This window comes from Trachurus trachurus (assembly GCF_905171665.1).
Source record: "Trachurus trachurus genome assembly, chromosome: 12".
Taxonomy (NCBI): domain Eukaryota; kingdom Metazoa; phylum Chordata; class Actinopteri; order Carangiformes; family Carangidae; genus Trachurus; species Trachurus trachurus.
Window position 1 is genome coordinate 12,143,299 of NC_139908.1, and position 21,888 is coordinate 12,165,186.

The 21,888-nt window shown below is 42.2% G+C and overlaps 1 protein-coding gene across 4 annotated transcripts in view; it reads right to left on the reverse strand.

Moving 5' to 3' along the window:
• Nucleotides 1–7,257: 7,257 nt before the first annotated feature.
• sema4d (sema domain, immunoglobulin domain (Ig), transmembrane domain (TM) and short cytoplasmic domain, (semaphorin) 4D) overlaps nt 7,258–21,888 on the reverse strand; it is a 37,469-nt gene continuing 22,838 nt past the window's right edge. Inside the window, exons 4-22 of one of the 4 annotated variants that reach the window (XR_014595801.1) lie at nt 19,157–19,290; nt 18,264–18,409; nt 18,108–18,170; nt 17,887–17,985; nt 17,672–17,765; nt 17,387–17,503; nt 16,380–16,531; nt 15,716–15,891; nt 15,438–15,594; nt 15,117–15,339; nt 14,849–14,961; nt 14,348–14,520; nt 14,066–14,112; nt 13,551–13,922; nt 11,471–11,713; nt 10,199–10,411; nt 9,882–9,973; nt 8,830–8,920; nt 7,259–8,710 (exon numbers count right to left, since the gene is read on the reverse strand). Coding sequence is in view for 3 of the 4 variants with exons in the window: in XM_083983566.1 (XP_083839692.1) it covers nt 12,916–13,922; nt 14,066–14,112; nt 14,348–14,520; nt 14,849–14,961; nt 15,117–15,339; nt 15,438–15,594; nt 15,716–15,891; nt 16,380–16,531; nt 17,387–17,503; nt 17,672–17,765; nt 17,887–17,985; nt 18,108–18,170; nt 18,264–18,409; nt 19,157–19,253 (2,664 nt within the window). In the remaining variant the exon portion in view is untranslated. The other 3 variants (XM_083983568.1, XM_083983567.1, XM_083983566.1) reach the window with 3 other exon arrangements.

The following is a 21,888-nucleotide window of genomic DNA, read 5'->3' on the forward strand; positions in this document are numbered from 1 at the left end:
TAAGTGTCATCAGCATCCACTTAGATGACAGCTACAATCACAGTGCCAGCCAAAATCTTCTAACGAAAAAAAACGCAGACTTCTCAGATACGAGAATCAAAATCTCCATGGAAATATATCATAAAGGTATCATTTTCTTTAGCATATATAAAGGAAACCTCTTTAAATCACTGAAAGAAGCAAAACAGTGTAATTTTAGCATGACTAGAAATTACTGATATCATTAATATACTGTCCATGATCATCTATAATAGCTGCAGAATATAGACAGTCCTGTTTCTCAGGTTTATACTTTCACAAAACGTATAACTAGACAGTAATCCTATTGTTTCTGCACCAAATATTTATAATCGTCCATTAATGCAGAAAGAAATAAAGCTATCTTTTCTTTTTACATTAAACTGTTTCGACACCATTTGTCTAATGTGTACCATTAATTCTCTATCAGCATTCTGCAACAAAGGAGCAAAAAAAATAATAATTCAGTAGGAAGCAGATACAGATTCACAGCTTGTCTAAAATACCCAGTAACTGGTCCTGGTCGAACTACATGAATGATACAACTGAAAAAGACACAGAATGAACGACATGTTTCTCAGGCAGATGAGTGAATGAAACAGCCGAAAGGATAACAGAAAAAAGCCCAGCAGCACCAATGAAGCATCTTTGTCTCCCCGGTAGCGGAAAGCACACAGCCAGACACCATTCATGTAAAATGTCCTCAGGAGCATATAGCAAAGCTGAAAGACTGACACTCATTCATAAGCAGCTTCCGCTCTCACTCTGCTGCAGATTTCGCACTGCAGTCCCTCCCAACATCTCTTTCCTGCCTGGCAAATATAGAAAAAAAAAAAAAAAAAAAAGACAGCGCGTCTGCCTTCTCTCCTCAGAAACAAAGGCAAACACAAAAGCAAGGAAGAAAAGGCAGGCCCTCGCAAATCAAAAGAGGAGGCAAAAAGACAAAGGAGTAAAAGAGCAGAAGACAAAAAAGGCATGCAATATTTAGTCTTTTATGTGAATGAAATAGCAGGCTGGCATACCAATGTTTCTGTGAATGGAAGCAAAGGCCTTTCTGCCTCTGCAAGGCAATCCCTAGGGATGGCATGGTCTTATCCAATGAGGAGCCAGCTGGATGACTCATTCAGGGGAGGCTTGCAGAATAGTGGAAGAGACCATTTCAAATGCAGGTGTACATTTTGTTTCCTCTTAACTGCCATTTAAAAATGCTGCGTACATCATCAGATATGAGATGTTTGTGTCATTTAAAAAGGCCACGTTCAGTTAATAGGAAAATAAACAAGGAAATATAACCTGGACAGAAAACTGAACTAAAAATGCCACCCCCATGATTTTGATTGTCACCATTATCAGCTTTTTTTTTTCCACATTCATGTGAACAGTTACCACCTACACATTTAATTAGCAATTTACTGTTGATGTGTATGAGGGCAGATAGTACCAATGCAAAAGAACAACAAATGTATTTTGCTCTGACAAATATGGTTGGCGATATAATTAGAATATTTGTGTTTAGAAAATGCATAATTAGCATTCTGGTTTTCATATTACTACAGGTACTGCAGTATTTCATGATTTTGGATGCTTTTTTTTTTCAATCTTGAATTGTTGCCTGTTAACCCTCGAAGACACATCTGAGAGACAGCAATCATTTAGACGCACATCTTTTTCACCACCTGTATAGATATTTATCAGCTAAGCTACCAGGTTAATTAATCAGCGGGTGCTACTTGGTATTAAGAATCATGATTTATCACCGATTCTATATTACCTTGCTATTAGACCAAAGAAAAATCACTTCAGCAAGGCAAGACTAGTCTTTGTGAAATGTAAATTTGCTGCTGTTTGATATTGCTGGAGTATTAAAACCGTCTCCACTGTTTTCCAGCTTTAAGGCCTTGTCAAGCAGTTATTCTCTGCATTAATTTTAATTAACAGCATTTATGCCACAAACCACACAAGGCACATTCTTAAACCAAACATAGTGCATGTCATTAGCTGAAGCAACAGTATAAGCTGAGTCAGTACTGTATAGAAGGCCTGTATCAATATGACCAAAGAATTAACTTTAAATTTTTGAATAGGGATCACTACAGCAGAAAAATCCATTCCAGCGAATCCAGCCCAAAGGGATTTATCCCATATACCATTACAACATGTATTAATAAATGTGTATATAAAATAACAAAACCACCAGGAGATACAGGATCAACAATTAAGATGTTAAAATAACTGACAACTACTACACTTAGATTTCTACAGTCCAGAAAATGTGTGGGCTTATTGTGCCAAACTTTTTTTATACTGCTTTTAAAACAGTGTCCTGTATCCTATCATAATGATGCCGACTGTTTTATTCTTTTATAGACTTCCTTTGTCCAACGTCACACGCTACAGCTGTTCATCTTTTTTTAATTGGCCCTCAAAATGTGTGTTTTATAAATTGCAAATTCATAATAATAATAATATTGACTCTTATTTAAAACCTTTATACATGTGTAGGCTACATATATGTACTAGCCTACACACATACATTTATGACTAAAGAAAAAAATATAATTATTTCCATGTACTGCTCTATCATCTAAATGTGGAAGTGAGAAAAGTACAGATGAACTGGGCTGTGTAGTCTGTCTTCAGAGTACTGTGTAGCCATGGGGACAGAGGCGCAAAAAGCTCTACCCACGCATTGTAGTGCTCTGTAAGCAGGTGTCCAATAAGGCAGAGATCCTGAGGCACTGAAGGCCCACCCACCGTTTCCCTGCCACTGTGGAGAGAAACACAAGGGGGCTGAGCTGAAAAGAAAAGGGAGGGAATATCTGGAGTATCTGTTGCTACTGAAATGGAGGATGATGACGGCTGGTCACTGGGGGCATTTCCTGCTTACAGACTGCTGCCATGGAAGCTTAATGAATGGTGTGATGAGGTCCAACTGAGAATAGGTCCCACAGCATCCACAAACAACAAATAAGTGAGCTGACTTGCCTGCTCATGAAGATCTACAGGGACAAACTGGAAAATGGTCCTGAACTCTTCTTTCCAAAACTAACCTACTTTTAATCTTTAAACAGCCCAGATGATAAGGCTATCTATTAGGCGATGCTTTAAAAAAAAAAAAAAAAAAAAAAAGCATGAATGTGTCCTGGATAAATCATGTGAATTAATAAAAAACACATAAATAAGTCATCCCAATAGTCACCTGCAGTTCCTAGGATTTTACAAATGGTTAAATAACTTTTTGTAGTAAGTTAGATCATATGTTTCATAGTAGTTAAATGGGATTTAATATCAGTGATCTGCCTCAGTTTTAGACATACATTATGTACAAATGAGAACGGAGAGACAGAGGAAAAGAGCATCCATTGGTAAGGAAAGCAGCAGACACTTCTCCACTTGACTACTGTTGCCAGGTTACCAAAAACATTCAAAAAAGCAATAGTTATTTTAAGACTAGCTAGGAGCAAAATAACCAATGTTACAGGAAGGGCAGACACAGACAACTGGTTTCTTTCTCTTTCAAATGTATTATACACAAGCAACAACGAAAAGTTTCTGAAGTCTGAAAAAGACATCATCACAACTAGAAAAAGCATTTCCAAGAATGGAAATGGTGTGAATGCTGAAAGCAGCTGAACGCTATTGCTGAAGCAATGCTGAATAAGCTGAAGAATCATTGAAACAAAGTTGAATTAGCTCAAGAAACTGCTGAAGAACTGTTGAAAAAGTCTGACGCTAAAGCTGAAACATATAAGTTGAAGGCTGAGAGATGAATGCCTTTATAAGGGTGAAAACCAGTAGAAAAAAGGTAGAAGAAAATGCAAAAAAGGGACAACGAGGAGTTTCTATTTGGTTATAAAAAAGTCTCACGTTATTTTGTTATTATTAGTGGTGGCGGAAATGCTGATCGAGCCGACCAGCGTTTCTTTACTTTCGGTTTCGTGGCGAGTCATGAGAATAACGCAGCCGAATCTCCATTTATGGTCGGAACTACGACGGTATGTGATCATCTTCGAACCTCTGACTTTAATTCTGAATGAAAACATGAGTCTGTCTTGCGCCGGTCAAAGAATTTCACGGTGCGTGTGGAGGCTCATAAATGTAGTGTGAAAATGCTTCGCTTTTCCAAAACTCCTCGTTGTCCCTTTAACAGTTGAAAAGTTGAAATCTGCAGCTAGCCCGACAGGAAGGAAAACTGATAAACCAGCAGTAACATAACATTTTTTTCTTGAAGGCCATTTGAAATTAATTCTCTGAAGTCTGACCAAAATTTTCCCCCATTTTTAAGAATTCACTTTATACCCATTGCAGCTTTTTGCCCAGTAGCCTATTATTAGCTATTATTACTAGAGAGCTAAGCTAAGTCAATAAAGCACATATTGATCCTGTTACCTGGTCTGATGAGTATAACTGGCTAGAGTGATATTAAAGTAAGAGTAGGTAAAGGGTATAATCTTTTTTCATTTAATAACAGTGGGGGGAAACCTATAGTGGCTTCCATACATAATTGTCCATTGGCCCTGTTGAGGACATCTCGATATTTAACAAAAATATAAATACAGGTTACACAACTTGCCATTCTCTTCACATTGAAAGGAATATCTGGAGAGTCCTTTTCCTGTCCTACATCCATGACCTAATATGAGCCTGTCTGTGACCATATTTCAACAGTATCAATGCCTGTGGTAGTACAATTGTGTGTCATGTTTGCGCTCCATGAAACACAATAAAATGAATAGTGAAGGGAAATTATACTGATATCCTGCTTGAAGAGAGCAGCGGAGTGATGTAAGAATTTCCTGTGTGGGCAATAACATCTACAGCCTTGAGAGCTAATTTTCATAATCACGTCTAGGGCTTCATTTGAGCTTTCTGTGAACGGTTCATTAAAAAAAAAGTGGCAGACGAAGGAGAAGCACAAGAGGATCACATATGCATCAGTGTGTGTGTCTGTAGCCCCACAGACCCACTAACCTGATACTGTAACATTCAAGCCATCTGTAAAAGTCAACTAAACAAAGAGCAGCTATAGAAAATTCATTCAAAAATTGCAATTGGTGTATAGAGCGTATTAATACATAGAATATTTATTAGCTGTAACCGTATTATAGGTGAGTTCCTTCATATTAGCACTGTATTAGTCACATGGTCACGCGAGGCAGAGGAAGACCAAAAAACACCTGGAGAAGGAGCACAGAACAAGAGCTTAAGATGCAGGGACTGACGTGGAAACAGCTGGAGAGAAAGGCCCAGGACAGACGTGGGTGGAAACAATTCATCAATGGCCTATGTTCCGAAAGGAACACAAAGGCCTAAGTAAGTAAGTAAGTAAGTCACATGGTAGGCTACAAGTGCGGCACAAGACCTGTCCAACCTGAGAGAATTTATGATAAGATAAAGCCAAGGATAAGATAAGATAAAATAAGATAAGATAAGAAATACACAGGGGATGCACATAATAAAGGTTAAGAGGTTACACAACAGATCTGTGCAGAAATATGTGTGTAAAGTCCATACAGTCTATGGTAAAGTCATACCAACAGTCACCAACAATTTAATAAACATTCAGGGTATCAGAGCAAATAAGACGACCTTACGTTTACGTTAACAAATGCACTCACCTGTGCGTTGATGGTAACTGAGTAGCCTGCTCACCTGTGCTTTGATAGCAAATGGGCGCCAAGATGACCCGATTTGAGTGTCTGGTCACATGACCTTCATCATCCAATCAAAGCTGGAGTGCAATTTCCACGCGCAGCTTGTTTACGTTAGCTTGTTGTAAAAGTTTACTAAACCCTTACAGTTTATCTGAAAATATGTCTCGCAACCAAATATAGGCCTACTACTCGGACAGGACAGCGACGACCTCTTTGAGTACAGGTATGAGCGACATGACGCAGATTATTATGAATCCACTTCAAACCTGGACGTTAGCCAACAACACTATCTGCCTTTTTTATTGTCTATGTAAAGTTGTCAACTTTGAAGGGTTTGCATTTGTAAAACAAAAAATATGCCTGAATACGGTATGAATAAAAGTATAAGTTATTCACGGTAAATCCCACCTTTGCGTCAGTTGTCGGCGTTTGTTTACAATCGTTGATCTGGATAGCTGCTGCCCTTTGTGGCTGTTGGGGAGAAGACACCGCTGTACCGCTGGGTGCATTCTACTGTCTGGCCCCAGGGGGCAGTAATGGGCCGACAGCGATTTGGCGCCACACAATTAAAACAAAACTACTAAGAAAAACTAGCTTCACTCTGATAAGTGACCGTGATGGACGAGATTCTACCATTTTACCCTTTTATTTTGAGAGAAAATACTCCAACTGATTAGTCCAGGTGTGTCTGACCTCACAACAATGGTCAGGCACACCTGGATTAATCAGTTGGTCCAATAATGTAAGACAGGAAATAAAGGAGCTGGCTTATTTCAGGAAGAAGTGGAGCTGTGCATAAAGCCAATTCCCAGTGGGAAATTTAAAGAGGATGTGTCAGTCATGTGTAGGATTGTATAGCCCCTTTGCTTTGTAAATATAGGCTAAGATATTGTGCAAAGTGCTGTATGTGCAGTATAAATATTATATTAACCTAACCACAATTGATGATACCGTGGGTTGAGTTTTTTAATGAATACATCCAACTTAATAGGAATCTGACATGAACTCAAATAACAGAGAATAACGTAGCTTCTTATCACCAGACATGTTCCACCTCGGGAGATGGCCAGATAGTTCCAAACTCACACTTGATGTCTGAAGATGAGTGGAGACAACTGGGAGTACAGCAGTCCCAAGGATGGATCTATGATACATGAGCCAGGTATGCAAACTGCCTCTGGCCTCCCCACACTCCATGCTGTAGACTTGCTTTGGAAATACCAAATACACTGACTACACATTCTAAAACAAGGTAATTGTATATTTAACAGTCATGGATTGGTAAGCTACACAGTAAAATGCTTGTATTTGTTTGTTATTGTTCTTAAGAGCCCCACATCCTACTCTTCAGAAGACCTTTACCAAAGTAGTGACATGATCCCACTGGCATTCATCTGGGAGATTCCTCCTGTAATTTTAGAGTTAATAATGTGTCTGCTGTACATTAGTTGTATTTTCTCAGCCAAATATCACAGTTTGTGTGAGGATGTGGACCTTTTCTACTGCTCAGTGTAGCACTGGACCATAGACTGTAGCACTGGACATGTGGTTGTCAAACACTACACTACATCCAAAGTATCAGAAAACTGTCTTTAATAAGATGCTCGACATTTCTGTTTCTGATCTATATCTGGTGATATAATAATATATTACTTGAAGTTGACAACATTGATTTCATACAGTCAGGAGGAAGAGGACTTTTGTGTGACTTTGTACCAGAATCAGCAAGTTGCTTGTGGGCTGAAATTGTGGATCATGCGATTAGAAAATACTTACTTTTAATACTTTTTGACTTGTGGTGATGGTTATTGTGTGGCTGGAGATTCCCAAACCACTGAACCATATCCATAATGAACCATATCTGCCCATTTTTCCTCCAATTTGCTTGTCATCCCTTGCTTGATCACAAGAGGGTGCTATAGCTCTAGTTGTGGTAGACAGCACCATAACAAAGATGACAACATCAGGGACTATGCAGAGATGCAGAGGTTTGGCCTGTAGATATCCTCTGCCATAAGCTTTTCCTCTAATTTTAAATGGTTTTATGTTTCACCATTAAGGTTTTGTTAAACACCTGTTAGTCTAAAACCATTTGAGGCATAAATGTCTGTACCACAATTGATGTATCTTCCAGTCAAAGAAACTGTTGTGTGTGCCCTCTGTAAATGTCAGAGAAGTGGCATCCAAGGAGAAATATGATGAAGGCTGGTTAATAATTCACATGGTAGAACATGTTCCTGTGAAAAAGGCTGACATGTCAGTGTGTCACTCAGGTTTGATCCTGCTCCTGGAGTAATAACTTGTTTACCATTTCGAAATCAAAAGGGATATACAGTATGTTCTCAAATCAAATAAGACGAGAGGAGACAATGGGTTTGTTGTAATAGATGCTTAAATCAATGTAAGCAACAGATAAGACTATGTCCATTTAATCCTGTTTCAAAGACAAATAGGTAGTCACAGTTTCAGAGTAAAAGGAAAACTAACCGCAGACAGAAAGCAGGAAGTCCATCAATGTAATTCTTGGATTTTTAAGTCCTTTTGGATGCCGTGGGTGTGTGGAATTTCACTTTGGGTGATATAGTCTTACTAAATGTCAAACATAAAAAGGATACTGTAGTTGAAAAGGCTTCCCACAGTGACACACTCCATTCCTGATATCAAATCCTTAGTATAAGGATAGGATTTGGTTCTAGTGGAAATATCTCAAGTGAAAAATTAAAACGCAAGATAGCTGTGAAGGACCAGAGGCTTTGGAAGGCAGAGAACATGCAAACATCATAAAGACTAAAGACTATAAACAGGCCTGATCGATGCTGCATCATCTACAAACATTCATCAGCATTCTTCATAATACTGCACGTTTTATTGTTCCAGACAAGCACTGCTTTCAGGATGTTCATTTCATCAATAAAAATAGAAATAAATGTATTTCTGGTAGAAATGGTCCTTGGACTGAGGCAACCAACGAGCTTCATCTCCTCGTCAGGTTTGGCAGGAGTCCCAGCATCGTCCATCATCACAGCCAGGTTGAGGCCCTGCAGGAGGCACGTGTTGTGAGTGCTTCATGTCACTGTCCATCAAACTGCAGTGTCAAAAAAAAAAAAGTGACACTGGGACATTTGTATGCATTCTAGCTGTTAACAATCGTGTCCACCTGGGCTGAGGACCATGTTCACGCCTAGATTCAGCCAACACAAGTGAAGCTTGTGACATCTTCACAGAGCTCTGTGGCCATCACAGCTTTCCTGTGGAGGGAAAAACAGAGTTGAAGTGTAGAAAAATATTGGAGGATTGATGTTTACGTCTCACAAAATGCCCTTAAGCCAAAATGAAATGCAACAAAATCGTTAAGTCTGATCATGTAGGTTAAAATAAGGTTGTTTACAGATATTTCCGGTTTGAGCCATGAGGGCAAATGCAGTCAAACTAAATCTGATCTAAGTATAGAAAAGTAGAAAATCCTGAATACTAACCCTTGATCTAAACCCCAACATTATTGAAGAATAACCCACTTGGTGAGGTGGCTCCCATCCATTTCCCAAGCCTTAATCCCAAATAGCTTCTACAAAGATTTATGACTTCACACATTTTTGCAACTTTTCACTCAAACAGTCAAGGCAAATGAGTCCTCTCCAAAATGGCCTCTCCTGCCCTCTAGTGGTCACTTATCATATCCCAGAAACAGCACAACCTAGACACGTGGAACTAGCTCTGGGTTCAAGAGGGGCCACAAGATCATCCACCACACAAAAACCGTATCATTTATCTGCCTCAAAAATCCACAGGGTTACAGTCAAACAATCGAAACCCTGTAACCAGTAAACCCACTTCCAGTGGACACAGACTCAAGCTTGGTAATGGTAGATGTGGAATGGCCACAAATACCTAATATCTCATTCAAAACAGATATTGAGAATAGCCTATTTTGAGGTAGTTTCTGACCCTAAGTCCATGCATTTTTAAGACCGTGACAAAGCATTTGCAGAACTGGTTTAATATACTGTAGAGTATCTGCCACTGGCCCAATAAATCTGGACTTTACACTCCTCTAGTGCAAAGAGGGAGTTCAAAACACTTGCCTAAGGCCAAACATGCAGAGCAGGTTAAAACTGGTGGGTATGATGTAAGTCAGTCTGGGCAACTGCACAACACCACTCATGAGATCAGGAGAAAAACACACGTACACATGCAAGAACTTAGACCTACCCAGGCCTTTTCCCATCTTTTTAGCAGTTGCTCATGCTCTGTGAGTGCACCTCTCCACTGGTTCAAATCCCTGGATGGAATGCTCTCTTCATCTGTCAAATAACATCATAATCTTATATGGACATAAATCATTACAAATGTCCATCTCTGGACTACTATGGACCAAGTCCCAGGGCCTGGACCTGGCACTGTATCACCACTCTACATGCATTACTATGCATTATCACAGCATATTTTGGAGGCATAACAGGATTGTGATACTTAAAAACATATTGTCTCCACACCAGACATGGTTACAGCCACTCAACACCAAATACCTCCAATAGTGAGGTGGAGGTCCACCTCAGACATGTCATTTCCTGTGCTGGCCTCAGCAACGCAGTGGTAACGGGCGTCTTTGATCAGCGGCCCCTCTCGGAGCCAGCTGCTCACGAGTACCTCTCTCTGACCCACCGGCAGGCGGTACTCCATTATGGGGGTGTCCAGACTGTGCCCATTTACTAGCCAGTGAATGTGGACATCACTGGGACCTGAGGGACAGAATTGGACTTCATGTTGACCCATGACGGTCGAGACACTGACACGCCATATACACGTACTCTTCACTGAACAGTGCCAGTCAGAGCAACCGTACACACCCATGCAAGAGTGCACTGCACTGTAAACATGAAAATTAAGATTAAGATTAATGATTGCAAGTGTGTAAAATCTGATCTCAGCTCTGATATTCACTGCAGGTGAAGCAGGACTTTACATGAAATAAAATTATTCAGGTTGATTGACTTATACGTATATATTTTTTCATTTATATGTAGAAGACTCACAATCATGTATCCACATTTAGCAGGTTAGTAATTCTGTAACACTTCCACATCCACAATGTTAAAAAACAAAACAAAACAAAAAACAAACCAGTGTTGAAAACATTTGACAAGATTTATTTAGCCTCCCTAACAAGAGACACAGCCCCAAAAAGTCTCCTAGATTTATGTACATCTTCAAATGGTATTTTCCCATATATACAAATATATTTACACTTGTTTACAGGCACAAAAATGTAAAGTTTGAGATGCAAGACGACTAAGCCTACAATAATTTGTTCTGAGGAGAGATCCTCAACGCTGCTGGATGAGAAAGATCCACCCCTAGGTTTTACATGAGTCATGTCAGACTGCGGTTACACAATAATATACATACAATTTCACTGACATACAAGTGAAGACTGTGAGACGACCAGATCGCTGAAAGATGGACAGTTTAATACTGAATCCCAGCTCTTTAAAACATTCACTCACGATGCAGGTATCTGGTGAGACACCTAAAGTGGAGATGAAGTCTTTTCTGTGAGTCAGACACCTTAAAGCGAAGGGCAGGCTTGTTTTGAGCACATCCAGAAGACACACACACACACACCCATACTCCCAGTTAGTTTATGTATTGGGAAATGGCGGCATGCAAGAAGTAGAAACAAGAGAGAATGAGTGACAATGATAGTGTGGGGAAAAGGGAGGGTTAAATAGTGAGAGGAGATTTCCAAACCGAGGACTGTTGAGTTTTGGGGTGTGAGCATTGTCAGAGGCACCACTCACCCAGGGCGAGGCAGAAGAGCAGGAAGGCCTCCTGGGCATGAACCCCCCAGGCTTGGTCCTTCAGCAGGGGAGGCAAAAGTCTCACCTCTGCCTCCCGAGCCTCCACACTGTGGGGCTTGACATAGGAGGAGGAGGAGGTGGAAGTAGAGGAGGAAGAGGAGGAGGAGGTGGAAGAAGGGAGGGCAGAGGGAGAGCTACTTCCAGAGGAGGACAGGGAAGATGAAGTGTCGACAGGAGAGGAGGCTGTGAGGGAGGGAGTGATGCAGAAAGAGAGTGTTGAGGAAAGCAGTAAATCTAAACAAGGGAGGACATGCAGAACAGATCAAAGGGAGACTATTGAGTGAGAGCTAGCATCTAAAGGTCTGTTGCAATAAATAAAATAAAATAAAAGCAAAAGGAGGAAAATCACAACTAGACTACTTGCACAGTGAACAAAATGACATAACCACAGACGTGACTCATCTTAAATAATAACTCTAAAACTGAAGGTTTAATTAAAAAATAATTATAAAAAAAAAAACATCTTCAGATTGTTTCCAGGGCTGTTTTAGAAAAAGAACAAGTGATGATTGATAGTACCAAGCATCGTGTCATACTGTACATAATTCATGTTATTAAGAAACCACATTAAGGAAGATGACTAGTAGAGGTTAATACACAGGAGCATCAGTTGTATCCATGTAGGAATGTCTACTTCACAGGAAAGGAAAAAATTAATATCCAAGAGACTCAACACTGTCCCGCAGGACGACTCTACACACGACTGTGGCTTGATTTATTCCACGTTTTTTTTTTGTTTTGTTTGTTTTTATCTCTTTCTGGCCTTCGAACCATTCTCGGCCACCTTACTGGGTGAGATTAAGGCCCACATACCAAGTGCTGCAGATGGCAACACTGTACAACAAAGCAGGCTGCAACATACTGAGAAAATCTTCCCTGAGAAAACACTAGAACGTTGAAGTGGCTGCCCAAAAGTCCAAAAGCCTCTGTGTTGTTTTCAAAGACAAAAAAAAAAAAAAAAGGATGCAAAAGCTTTTCAGATCATTTTTCACCCAGGCTGTACAAAAAAACATGATTCCAATTTGGAAAACATCACAGTAACTTACCAATTTGGTAAACAATGTTTCCAATTTGGAATTTAAGTAATAGCTTTACTTGCTGGACTAAACTGAGAGGGTGCAGCTTCCATGAATACAGTTTTGCTTGGTCATCAAAAGCCCTAAATAAGACAGCAGGAGTTAGATCTCTACAGGGATGTGGGGCCTGACATAATAAGCCTTATTACGATTCAACCTCACTCAATGCTGTACACTGAACAAACTTCCAAATGGAGGGCGCCAGTTTAGACGCGCGAGTCGTGGGAAGATGCAGCAAGAGCGTGACCCCCTCCCCCCTATAAATCGTCTCTGTGCAGAGAGAGAAACAAAAAGTAGAGCCGAGGCTGGCTAGCAGTAAGGTTCATCCGCATCTGCGAACTGGATGGGCTGAGATTCACAGTCCACATCAAAGGGTCTCTCCTGCGACGGGCTGTCGCCTCCGAAACTGTGAGAGGGGATCTGACCGTTGCCGCACTCCGGCTCCGTCTCGTAGCCCGTGTCGCGGAGCGCCCGGAGGTTTTGGGTGGTTTGGCTGCCGTTCTGTGTCGGCTGCTCCGTCAGGTTGATTTTGTCGGTCGCGGACGCTTCCATCAGACCCGCCTCGCAGGCCCGGTACTCAGGCTGGTGGGCGCTCTTCTTACTGCCCAACAGAGCGGCTCGCATGCGCAGGCAGGGAGCGGGGAGGTACTGCATGTAGCAGTTGTAGGCCATTGCAGCCAGGAAGAGGAGGAAGAACAGGAGGAAGAGGAAGAGGAGGGCCATACTGTTGTTGTGCTGCAAATATTCGGCCGCCGGGTCCCGGTTGTCCGGGCGGGGAGCGTTGGAGCTCGGCAGATGATGCCTGGACTGGATCTTGATGGTGCTGCTAGGGGGCGGGGTTAGTGATGAGTCAGTTTGGGGTGGGGAGGTGTAGGTGTCTGGGGCTGTGAAGCTGGGAGGGGCAAGGCCTGACGTTAGTGGGGCTCTGTCTGTCTTACCATTACCTTCAGCTGCGTGCGAGCTAGATGTCTCCGGGCTCCCGAGGGTGGTGGTGACGCGGCCCCCCTCGTGCGGAGGTCTGGGCGGGAGATCCAGAGTGAGGACGTATCCCGCCAGGAGGCGGGTGAAGTTCTTCTCGGCGGCCGGGGCCCATTCCACGGACCAGCACTCGTAGTGACCTTGATCCTCGGGGGCCACGCTGTAAATGAGGAGACCGTTCTCGCCGATGAGGTGGAAGCGAGAGGCCTCGGTGAGAGCCGAGCCGTTGGACTTCCAGTTCACCTGGGCGAGGTTGGAGGGCACCAGGCACGGCAGCTCAACAGAGCTCCCTGGTTTCACCGTCACATGCTGGTAGTCCCTCAGAGGCAGATGTGACACTATGAGGCAAAAACAGAGACAGAATACTGACTGTGGATGTAATGGATTTTCTGTATCCTGCTTAAAAACAACGTCGAAAATAATACAAACATAAAAAAAAACAAAAGAAGTCTCATTATCATCAAGTGAGCATGTTGCTTACCTGAGGGACACTTGTCTGCGTCACCATTCAGGCTCTGGATTAGATTCCTGAAAAGTAAGAAGATTATTTCCATGAGCCTAAAATATGCCCTCACCCTGACATGAAGAAATATCTAGTCCGAGACTATAAAGCAGGTCAAACTGGCTGGATTATCTGTAAAGATGTCTCTGAATGGTGCTTTTGCTTTCGCTAACCACTATGATAATGCATGAGTGGAGGACTGGTATGTCCAACGAAGACAGTGTGATCACACATTGTAAATGTAGCTGGATGGTGACTTACCCGGGCTGCTGTCTGGGAACATCAAATATATTGACACAGGCGGCAGTGTGGCGGTCCCAGGCGCAGTAGGGGTCTCGTGCCAAGATACAGTCATAGCAGGATGAATACCTCCCACAGAACGCCGTGGGGGCCTGGACCACGCCCGAGTCTGAACCAGCGTACAGGGACCGGGTCTGTGGGAGCAGGAGGTTGTTCACAGCAATAAGCCACAGACAGAGAGCTCACACTTTCATATCAAAACTATTAAAACTCTTTTTATCAAGAAATTCACAATGCTTAAACACAACACAAAATATGATGATCAAAATTGATATCTGTTGTAATACAAACTCCACATGACCTCTTCTTACGCATGCTGCTGTAAAACTAAAACATGCAATCTTCTTTGATTTAGAGGAACTGCTAGTTTTGCTCTTAACAGTCATCTAACAGTGTTCCTGTTAACTTCCTATTGTGAGTAATCACATACTACTTGCACACTTAAGTTCAAAAGTCACTGACCTCTGAGGATAGCAGTAAGTTCTTGATGGACTCAGAGTTCTTCAGGAGCTGGATCTCCTCCACAATATGAACGTCTCCTTCGAACACGACTGATTTGTGCAGGAGGCCTTTGTCTAAAAAGGTGAAGAAGGTCAAATATTGGTCATTCATTCAAAAGCAGAAACCACTGATTCAGCACAAACACCCTCAGATCAGCATCAGCAGTCTTTTGTAACGGCGTCAAAGTGTCAAATTTCATTTGTGTAAGTATCGGCTGATGTGTTGTAACCTGTTCCAGTGAAGATGACGTCATAGATGTTCCCATCGAGCGCTCTGATCCTCTCCACGACGATCTGAGTGTAGTTGACGTCCTTGGCGATGAGGCGAGGCCCGTTGCCGATGGGCAGGACGGGGTCTTCCAGCAGGGGGTGGTCCTTCACAAACTGAAGGGTCTTGTCCGGCAGGTTGAGAGAGCTGTTGATGTTCTGCTGTCGCATCAGGTTGTTGATGCACTGGTGGAGAGGAGAGAGTTCACAATGGAGGCTCACATGCACTGTATGAAGCTTTTAACTGTGTACGTTTGTGTTGAAGTTGTGTTGAGGGTACTTACTGCTCCGGGACGTGGAGAAGGCGTGATGCCGTTGTACCGCACCCACTTGGTGTGGGACTGCTCCACTGTGGCCTTCTGCATGTACTTGCCCTTGGAGAAGACGTCCTCCACAGCGGTCAGGTTATAGGCGCACACAGCTGATAAGCCCACGTTGCCCCTGGAGGACGAAGACGGCGATGATGACGAAAGACAGGAGGGAGAGGAAGTGAATTTAGAGATCCTTGTTACTGGTCCCCAACTGATTCAGCTGCTCAACATCCTCAAATCAAATCACTGACCACTGGGAGGTGAAGACGCCGTAGATGACCGTATCCCTCCAGTCTGGCTCCTTCAGGATGAAGACGTCATGCACCACGTTGAAGACAAAGTTGAGCTCGGGCACGGAGCACACCAGCTTGGCTTTGAGGAAGGACGTCCATTTCTTCTGCAGAGTGCGCTGACCCCCGAGGTCTCCCTGTGGTGGGATACGGAAGACGATATGCAGCGTGAGCAGAGGCAGATTCAAGGGCACATACATTAGTGTATGTACAGTTTAATCAAACGCAATAGAAACTGATGCCTCATAACATAACAAAATGAACTAGTGTGTTATTTGTGGGTTTTTTTCGGAAAATACATTCATTTCAGGATTTCAAGATTTCATTTCTGGTTGTTTCCTGAGTTACATTTCAGAACTGAAACCTTTTTGTGGCTTTGGACCAGGACACAGTGTCGTCTGTTTGCAGTATAGAGGAAGTTTTGTTTTTGTCTAACACACGCTTTAATGCTGCTCGGCTCCTGTATGTGCATGATGACACAGTTAGTAATGACTAACTTGTTAATGCTGTGATATGAGCTCAGGTCAGATACAAGAGAAAGGACTCTATACAGACACACACAACACAACGAGGCTAAAGATGGATGCTGCTGGTATGTACAGATGGTACATGACGTGTTGCTGACCTTACAGACGCGCGCCACCCTGGGGATGAGCAGCTTGCCAAAGAATTCGTACTCCACCGACACCTCGGTGAAGAAGTAATAGATTTTATCGTCCTCGCCATATGCTCGGTTTCTCCCCTCTCTGATCACGTCAGCATGAACGAAGCTGGGCTCTGCGAGGAAAACAGAGTGGAGAGAGAAAGGTGTAAGATCAATTGTCCTAGTACCCATTTTCCTGTTCATTTAGCAGAAACCATTAGAAAAGTTTGTTCACCCTTAAAAAATAGACTCTGGGGTTTGTTCTAGCTGAGTTTCATTTGACCCTGATTCCAATCCAAGCCCTTTAACAGTCTGTCTCTACTGATACCAACTCTAATCCAATACTTTGAATGATTTAAATGTTGATGATATATGTGTCTGGCACTCTTGAAGAACAGCTGTCGCCTGCTGTATCGGACACCTTATTTTTTTTTCTTCACAAGGTCCTTTAAATACTGAAGTTCCTCATTTAAAAGTGTTAAGTTAATAAGATTAAATTATTGATATGATGAGTGAAAGTTGAACTGGGAGAATACCACTGTCATGACACAGGAGAGGTCTCACTCTGTTGATGTTTTTAGAACTACAAAAACCTTGTGCAGTAGAACTGAGCAACTACTTTAGCAGAAGACCTACTGTATCTGTATGTTTTGCATATTGCAATATCTGCAAAATACTCATTAACCATCTGAACATTTTGCCTATCATGGTGTCAGGACTCAGATCAAATATTTTTTTAACAATTTCACATGTGCATTATGAGCAAAGAGCTCTCACAGACTGGATTTTGAACGGCTTTGTCAGATGATGTACGTCCATTAAAACACACCCAGATCAGCCCTAATACTGATACTTAGCATTGGATCAGGGCATCTCTACTGGACGTATGATCTTTTTTCAGGCTTTGGAAATTCATTTAAAAAAAAAGCTTGTCCACACAATCGAACAATCTTTGACAATTCAAGACGTCACATATTGTTCCAACTCACCATTGAGCCAGGACGTGGAGTACTCTGTCCTCAGGAGGGACTGATGTGGAGAGTATCTGGAAATAATCGGTTCGCTGCCTAAGAAGTTATAAGCTGTTCCTGAGTACAGCGCTCCATCTGATAGACAATGAAGCAAGGAAAAAAGCAATTTATTGTCCAGCGGGTCCATTTTATCTCCTCCCCAAAAAAGAGGAGAGATTATTGAGGATTATTATGTGTTTTACAGTGGGCTGACAACCAAAGGAGCTTTTTCTGAAATGAGATAAAAACATGTCCTCTACTCACCAACCATGACAGTGGTGAAGCTTTGCGAGGGGTCAAAGGAGCACTTTCCCCTGCCATCTTCAGGGCGACCTTGCAAAGAGAAGTCGGCGAGGTTCTAAAAGAGAGAGATTAAGTGTCAGTTTAAAAAGAGCTGCTGCGCTGATTGACGAGCCCAAACACGTTTATTTGTGCAGTGTTATTTTCCCAAGTAAAGGAGGGATTGAACATTAACCCACCAAGTGATCGCACTGAGGTTGAAAGGCGTGTGTGCCGCAGACATACAGCCGCTCGTCATCCACGACTTGGAGCACTCGGATGTAGTTTAGACAATCCCTCTGCAGAGCAACACACAACACTTTGAACACACTGGTACAAGACCCAACACTTTTCCTGTCTAAAATTAGAAATACTTACTCTGAAAATGAAACAGTATTGAAATATGAATTGCTGAACGAACCTCTTGTGATTTTCCTTTAACTGTGCACATCAGCATGGGAGTTTCTGCAACTCTCCACTGAACCTGAAATGGAAACATTTTCGTTATTTGCATTGGAGTTTTTTTTTCTTTTTCTGTTTATCTGTTTTTCACAAGTATTGTTTTGTACTTTGATACCTTGTTGTTTCTGACTGTCACATTCTTCTTGCTGAGCTCAAAGATGGCCTCCCTGGCTCCCACATACAGTGCATCCCTTTTCTCACTCAGCAACAATGTGGAGTAGTTGAAGATCCCTGGCTCTGAAAACTCCATCAGGTCTAAATCTGAGCACAAAACACAATGATGAAAACAAATGCTGACGGACTGCCACAATGACTGTGTCAGAGTGAAGGGTTGTTAAAGGTAAGCTGCACTGCTTCTCACGGACCGACAGCATCACTGCAGCTATTTATATGAAGCGAGGTGCACAAACACAGCTTCCGCCTGAAAGTAAATGTTTTAATCTGGGAAGCTGTGGTGAGACCGAGAGCCGTCTGCTCGATAAATAGAGGAAACAGGTTCAGCACCAGCAATATGTTGTGAAACTGGACATACAGTCAAAAGAGAGCTTTGATAGATTATTATGATCAGTCCGTTAAGTATTTACATTCAGTTCTCTCTTCATTACCAGTAGAGGAAGTGAACTAAAAAGAGATGCCATCATTTCATGAATACCAACTCAGACTAACACGCGACACCTCACAGATTGCCAGATTATGTGGCACTCTCGAACTGAAAGTTTCGATGCAAATCATCATCAGTCATTCTGAGTAACGTTTACCAGAAATGGTTAATTTCACTGAGTAACTGTAACAGTAGCACAGAAGTACAGGGATGATGCAAACAACACACACAAGAATTGAATATCTGCTTGACTGACACCTGTAAAGAATCATTTGTTGACAGAATAAAAACAATTAAAGCCACTTAAAAGTCCAGACTGATGATTTGAATTGTTAAAATATAAAATTTGGCCCTCACACATGACAACCTTCACTCAGATGTATTTATACAGTGCTATTACACCTTACCTTGGTGTCTCCAGGATGTTCGGGGCACACCATGGGGTCCATGTGTGGAGACCTCCAGGAGGAGCCCGAAAAACACTCCCAGCACGCCAAATCCCATGTTCGAGTCTGATAACTTCGGAACTGTGAAGTTTCCTCTGTAGAGACACACACACGGGCCAAAAGTAAAGCGACACAGTCAAACCTGACGCACCGAAAAAGCATGAATGAGTTCCTCACAGCCTGATCTTATCATGCAGCACAGCCGCTAAAAGGGGGCAGGCATCAAATCCACTTCCCTCAGACTGAAAGCTGGCAGCACTGATTCATCCTCTTTTGTATCGCTCAGAAGGTTAGAGCAGCACGTCACACGCATGAAAGATGATCGTTTGGACAAAAACTGCACTATTAAAAAAACACCTCTCTCAAAATAAGGATACACATCAAAGTCGTGTTTTCCTATGTGAGGCGCGGATTGATCAATTAATCACTTCAGTATTTTTTCAAGCAAATGTCTCATTTTCTGGTTTCGGCTTCTCAAATGTCAGAATATTTCTCTTTCATCAAATATATTTGGGGTTTTCAACGGTTGTTTGGACAAAATAAGCTGTTTAAAGACGTCACTTAGCTCTGATAAATAGTAATTGGGTATTTTTCACTGCATCAGTTTTCAAGAATATGATATGCAGATTAATCAATAATGAAAATAAATGTCTGCTTTACCCTTCTATGACAGTACAGACAGAATACTGTATTTCACATGGGAAGTATCAATGAGCCTTGAGTACCTGTATCAGGTGTCAAGCATTTCCCGTGACATGAAACTAGTCAGTTTGTTTTGTTTTAAAGGAAGAATAAAAAAAAAAAAACACATATGGACATCAGCAACAAAAGGCTCACTGTCCTTTCTCCTACATGCTGATCAGCAGTTTTCAAACACACCGCAAAACTAAGGAAATAAACTCTCACTCATGCAATTTTCATACTTTCTAGTCCAGGGCAGGCCATCATGTGATTCAATGAGTTTAACAACAGAGAAGGGAAAGAGTTGGACGTGGAGTTCCTCTCTTGCCCCAGAGGGGGGGCAGTGAGGAGTGAGGGATGCAGCACATGATGAGGTCCTGACCCAATGTGACTTGTGAGAGCAGCAGATAATCAGCCACTGTATTTTGTATTAAAAAAAATACACACAGACACAGCTGTTATGCCATGTGTGCTTTTTGACCACTGCATGACACCTCAGTTTGCCGTTGTGTGTTGTGTAACAACTTAACACTCAACTTAACACCTGAGGCTTAGGAAAATCCCCCTTTTATTCCAAACTTGTTATTCTGCATGGCTGCATTGTCGACAAACAGCGACGGGCAGATCCGCTCCCTCGGCCGATGACGATGACAGCTGCGGTGACGGTGGTGGTGGGTGACGGTGGTGATGATGACAGCGTATCTGGAAGCTTTAAGCTCTTATCAGGTGCAGGTGTCGTTTTCCATTTGCCAATTTGTAGAGCATTGTGATCCGCCTGCCTTTTAACAGCTCTTTCCTGGTACACCCACCTCAGGGTGCGTCTGATAAAGCCTCCATTAGGGAGCTGTGTGTCATGTCTGAGTGTTAGACTCATCCAGACCCACCTCAGGAGGCTGATGTTGTCATGTTCAATAAAACCTTAGGATGTCTTGTTTAAACCAGACATTTTCCTTTAGCACTAAGCCTTAAAGTGCACGTCACTGCAGGTTCATGACACTGGTGAAGTTGAATCACCTAATCAAGTCAAGTGTAAAAGTTGTAAATGCTCTTCCTGATTACTAATGGCCTCCTACAATCATGAAATGTTTAGGAGGAATGTGCCTCAAATTTAGATTCATGTACTACTGCTAATGGCATTTTGGTGCTTTCAGTCATTTTGTCAGGACCCACTTTTATCTGAATTTGTTAATCGTTTGTTTTATCGTCAAATGAACCATGTTTAAAATCTGGCGTTTTAGGTCAACAGGAAAGCAGGGGGGAGAAAGCACAAGCTTTAAGGCTTAAGTAAAATATTAAAATAAATCTCTAAATCTGTTCTCAATCCTGTTTGTAATACACGCCATGTTTGCCAAATTTACTGCAACGAAGGCACATAGGGAAAATAATCTTGAGGTCAATTTTCATGATTGTCAACTAAATTCATTCTGACATGGACGAGGGACTGATTACCTTCTTTTACTCCGTAAATATCATTAGCAATGAAAATGGTATTAAGTCAGAAAGTGATTAGCTGATGTAATTCAATTGTTAGGCTGATGGGTTTCCTTTCTCTTGATCCAATCATGTGAGAGAGGAGCGGTGTGGTGCGGTACAGCAGCCCTTTACCCTGCCTCCACTTCTGTTTTCTACCAATGAACATGACTTTTACTAACTTCAGACTGGAGGCCGCTGGTGGAAACGCTCGCTGCCTGAAGGCCAATGAAAAAGTATCGAGCAGATGGAAGGTGGGTTTGACCGGTCAGGTGACTTGCTCCACTTTCCTGAGAGAGTAAAGTGAGCTGGCTCCAAACTGGTTATTCTGGTTTTCATAAGAAGCTCAAGTACCCGCAGCAGCACACCTCCGCAGAATGGGTGGGCCGGACACACAAAGAAGGGGATAAAAGGTTATCGGGTGTCTCGTAAGATGAGGATCGAGATTGAACTTTTCACTCACAGGAACCAAAACTCTGCCTCATCACGTGGGAATAACACGTTTGCTAATTTGCATCTGAGCCACTGAAAAGAAACGCGTC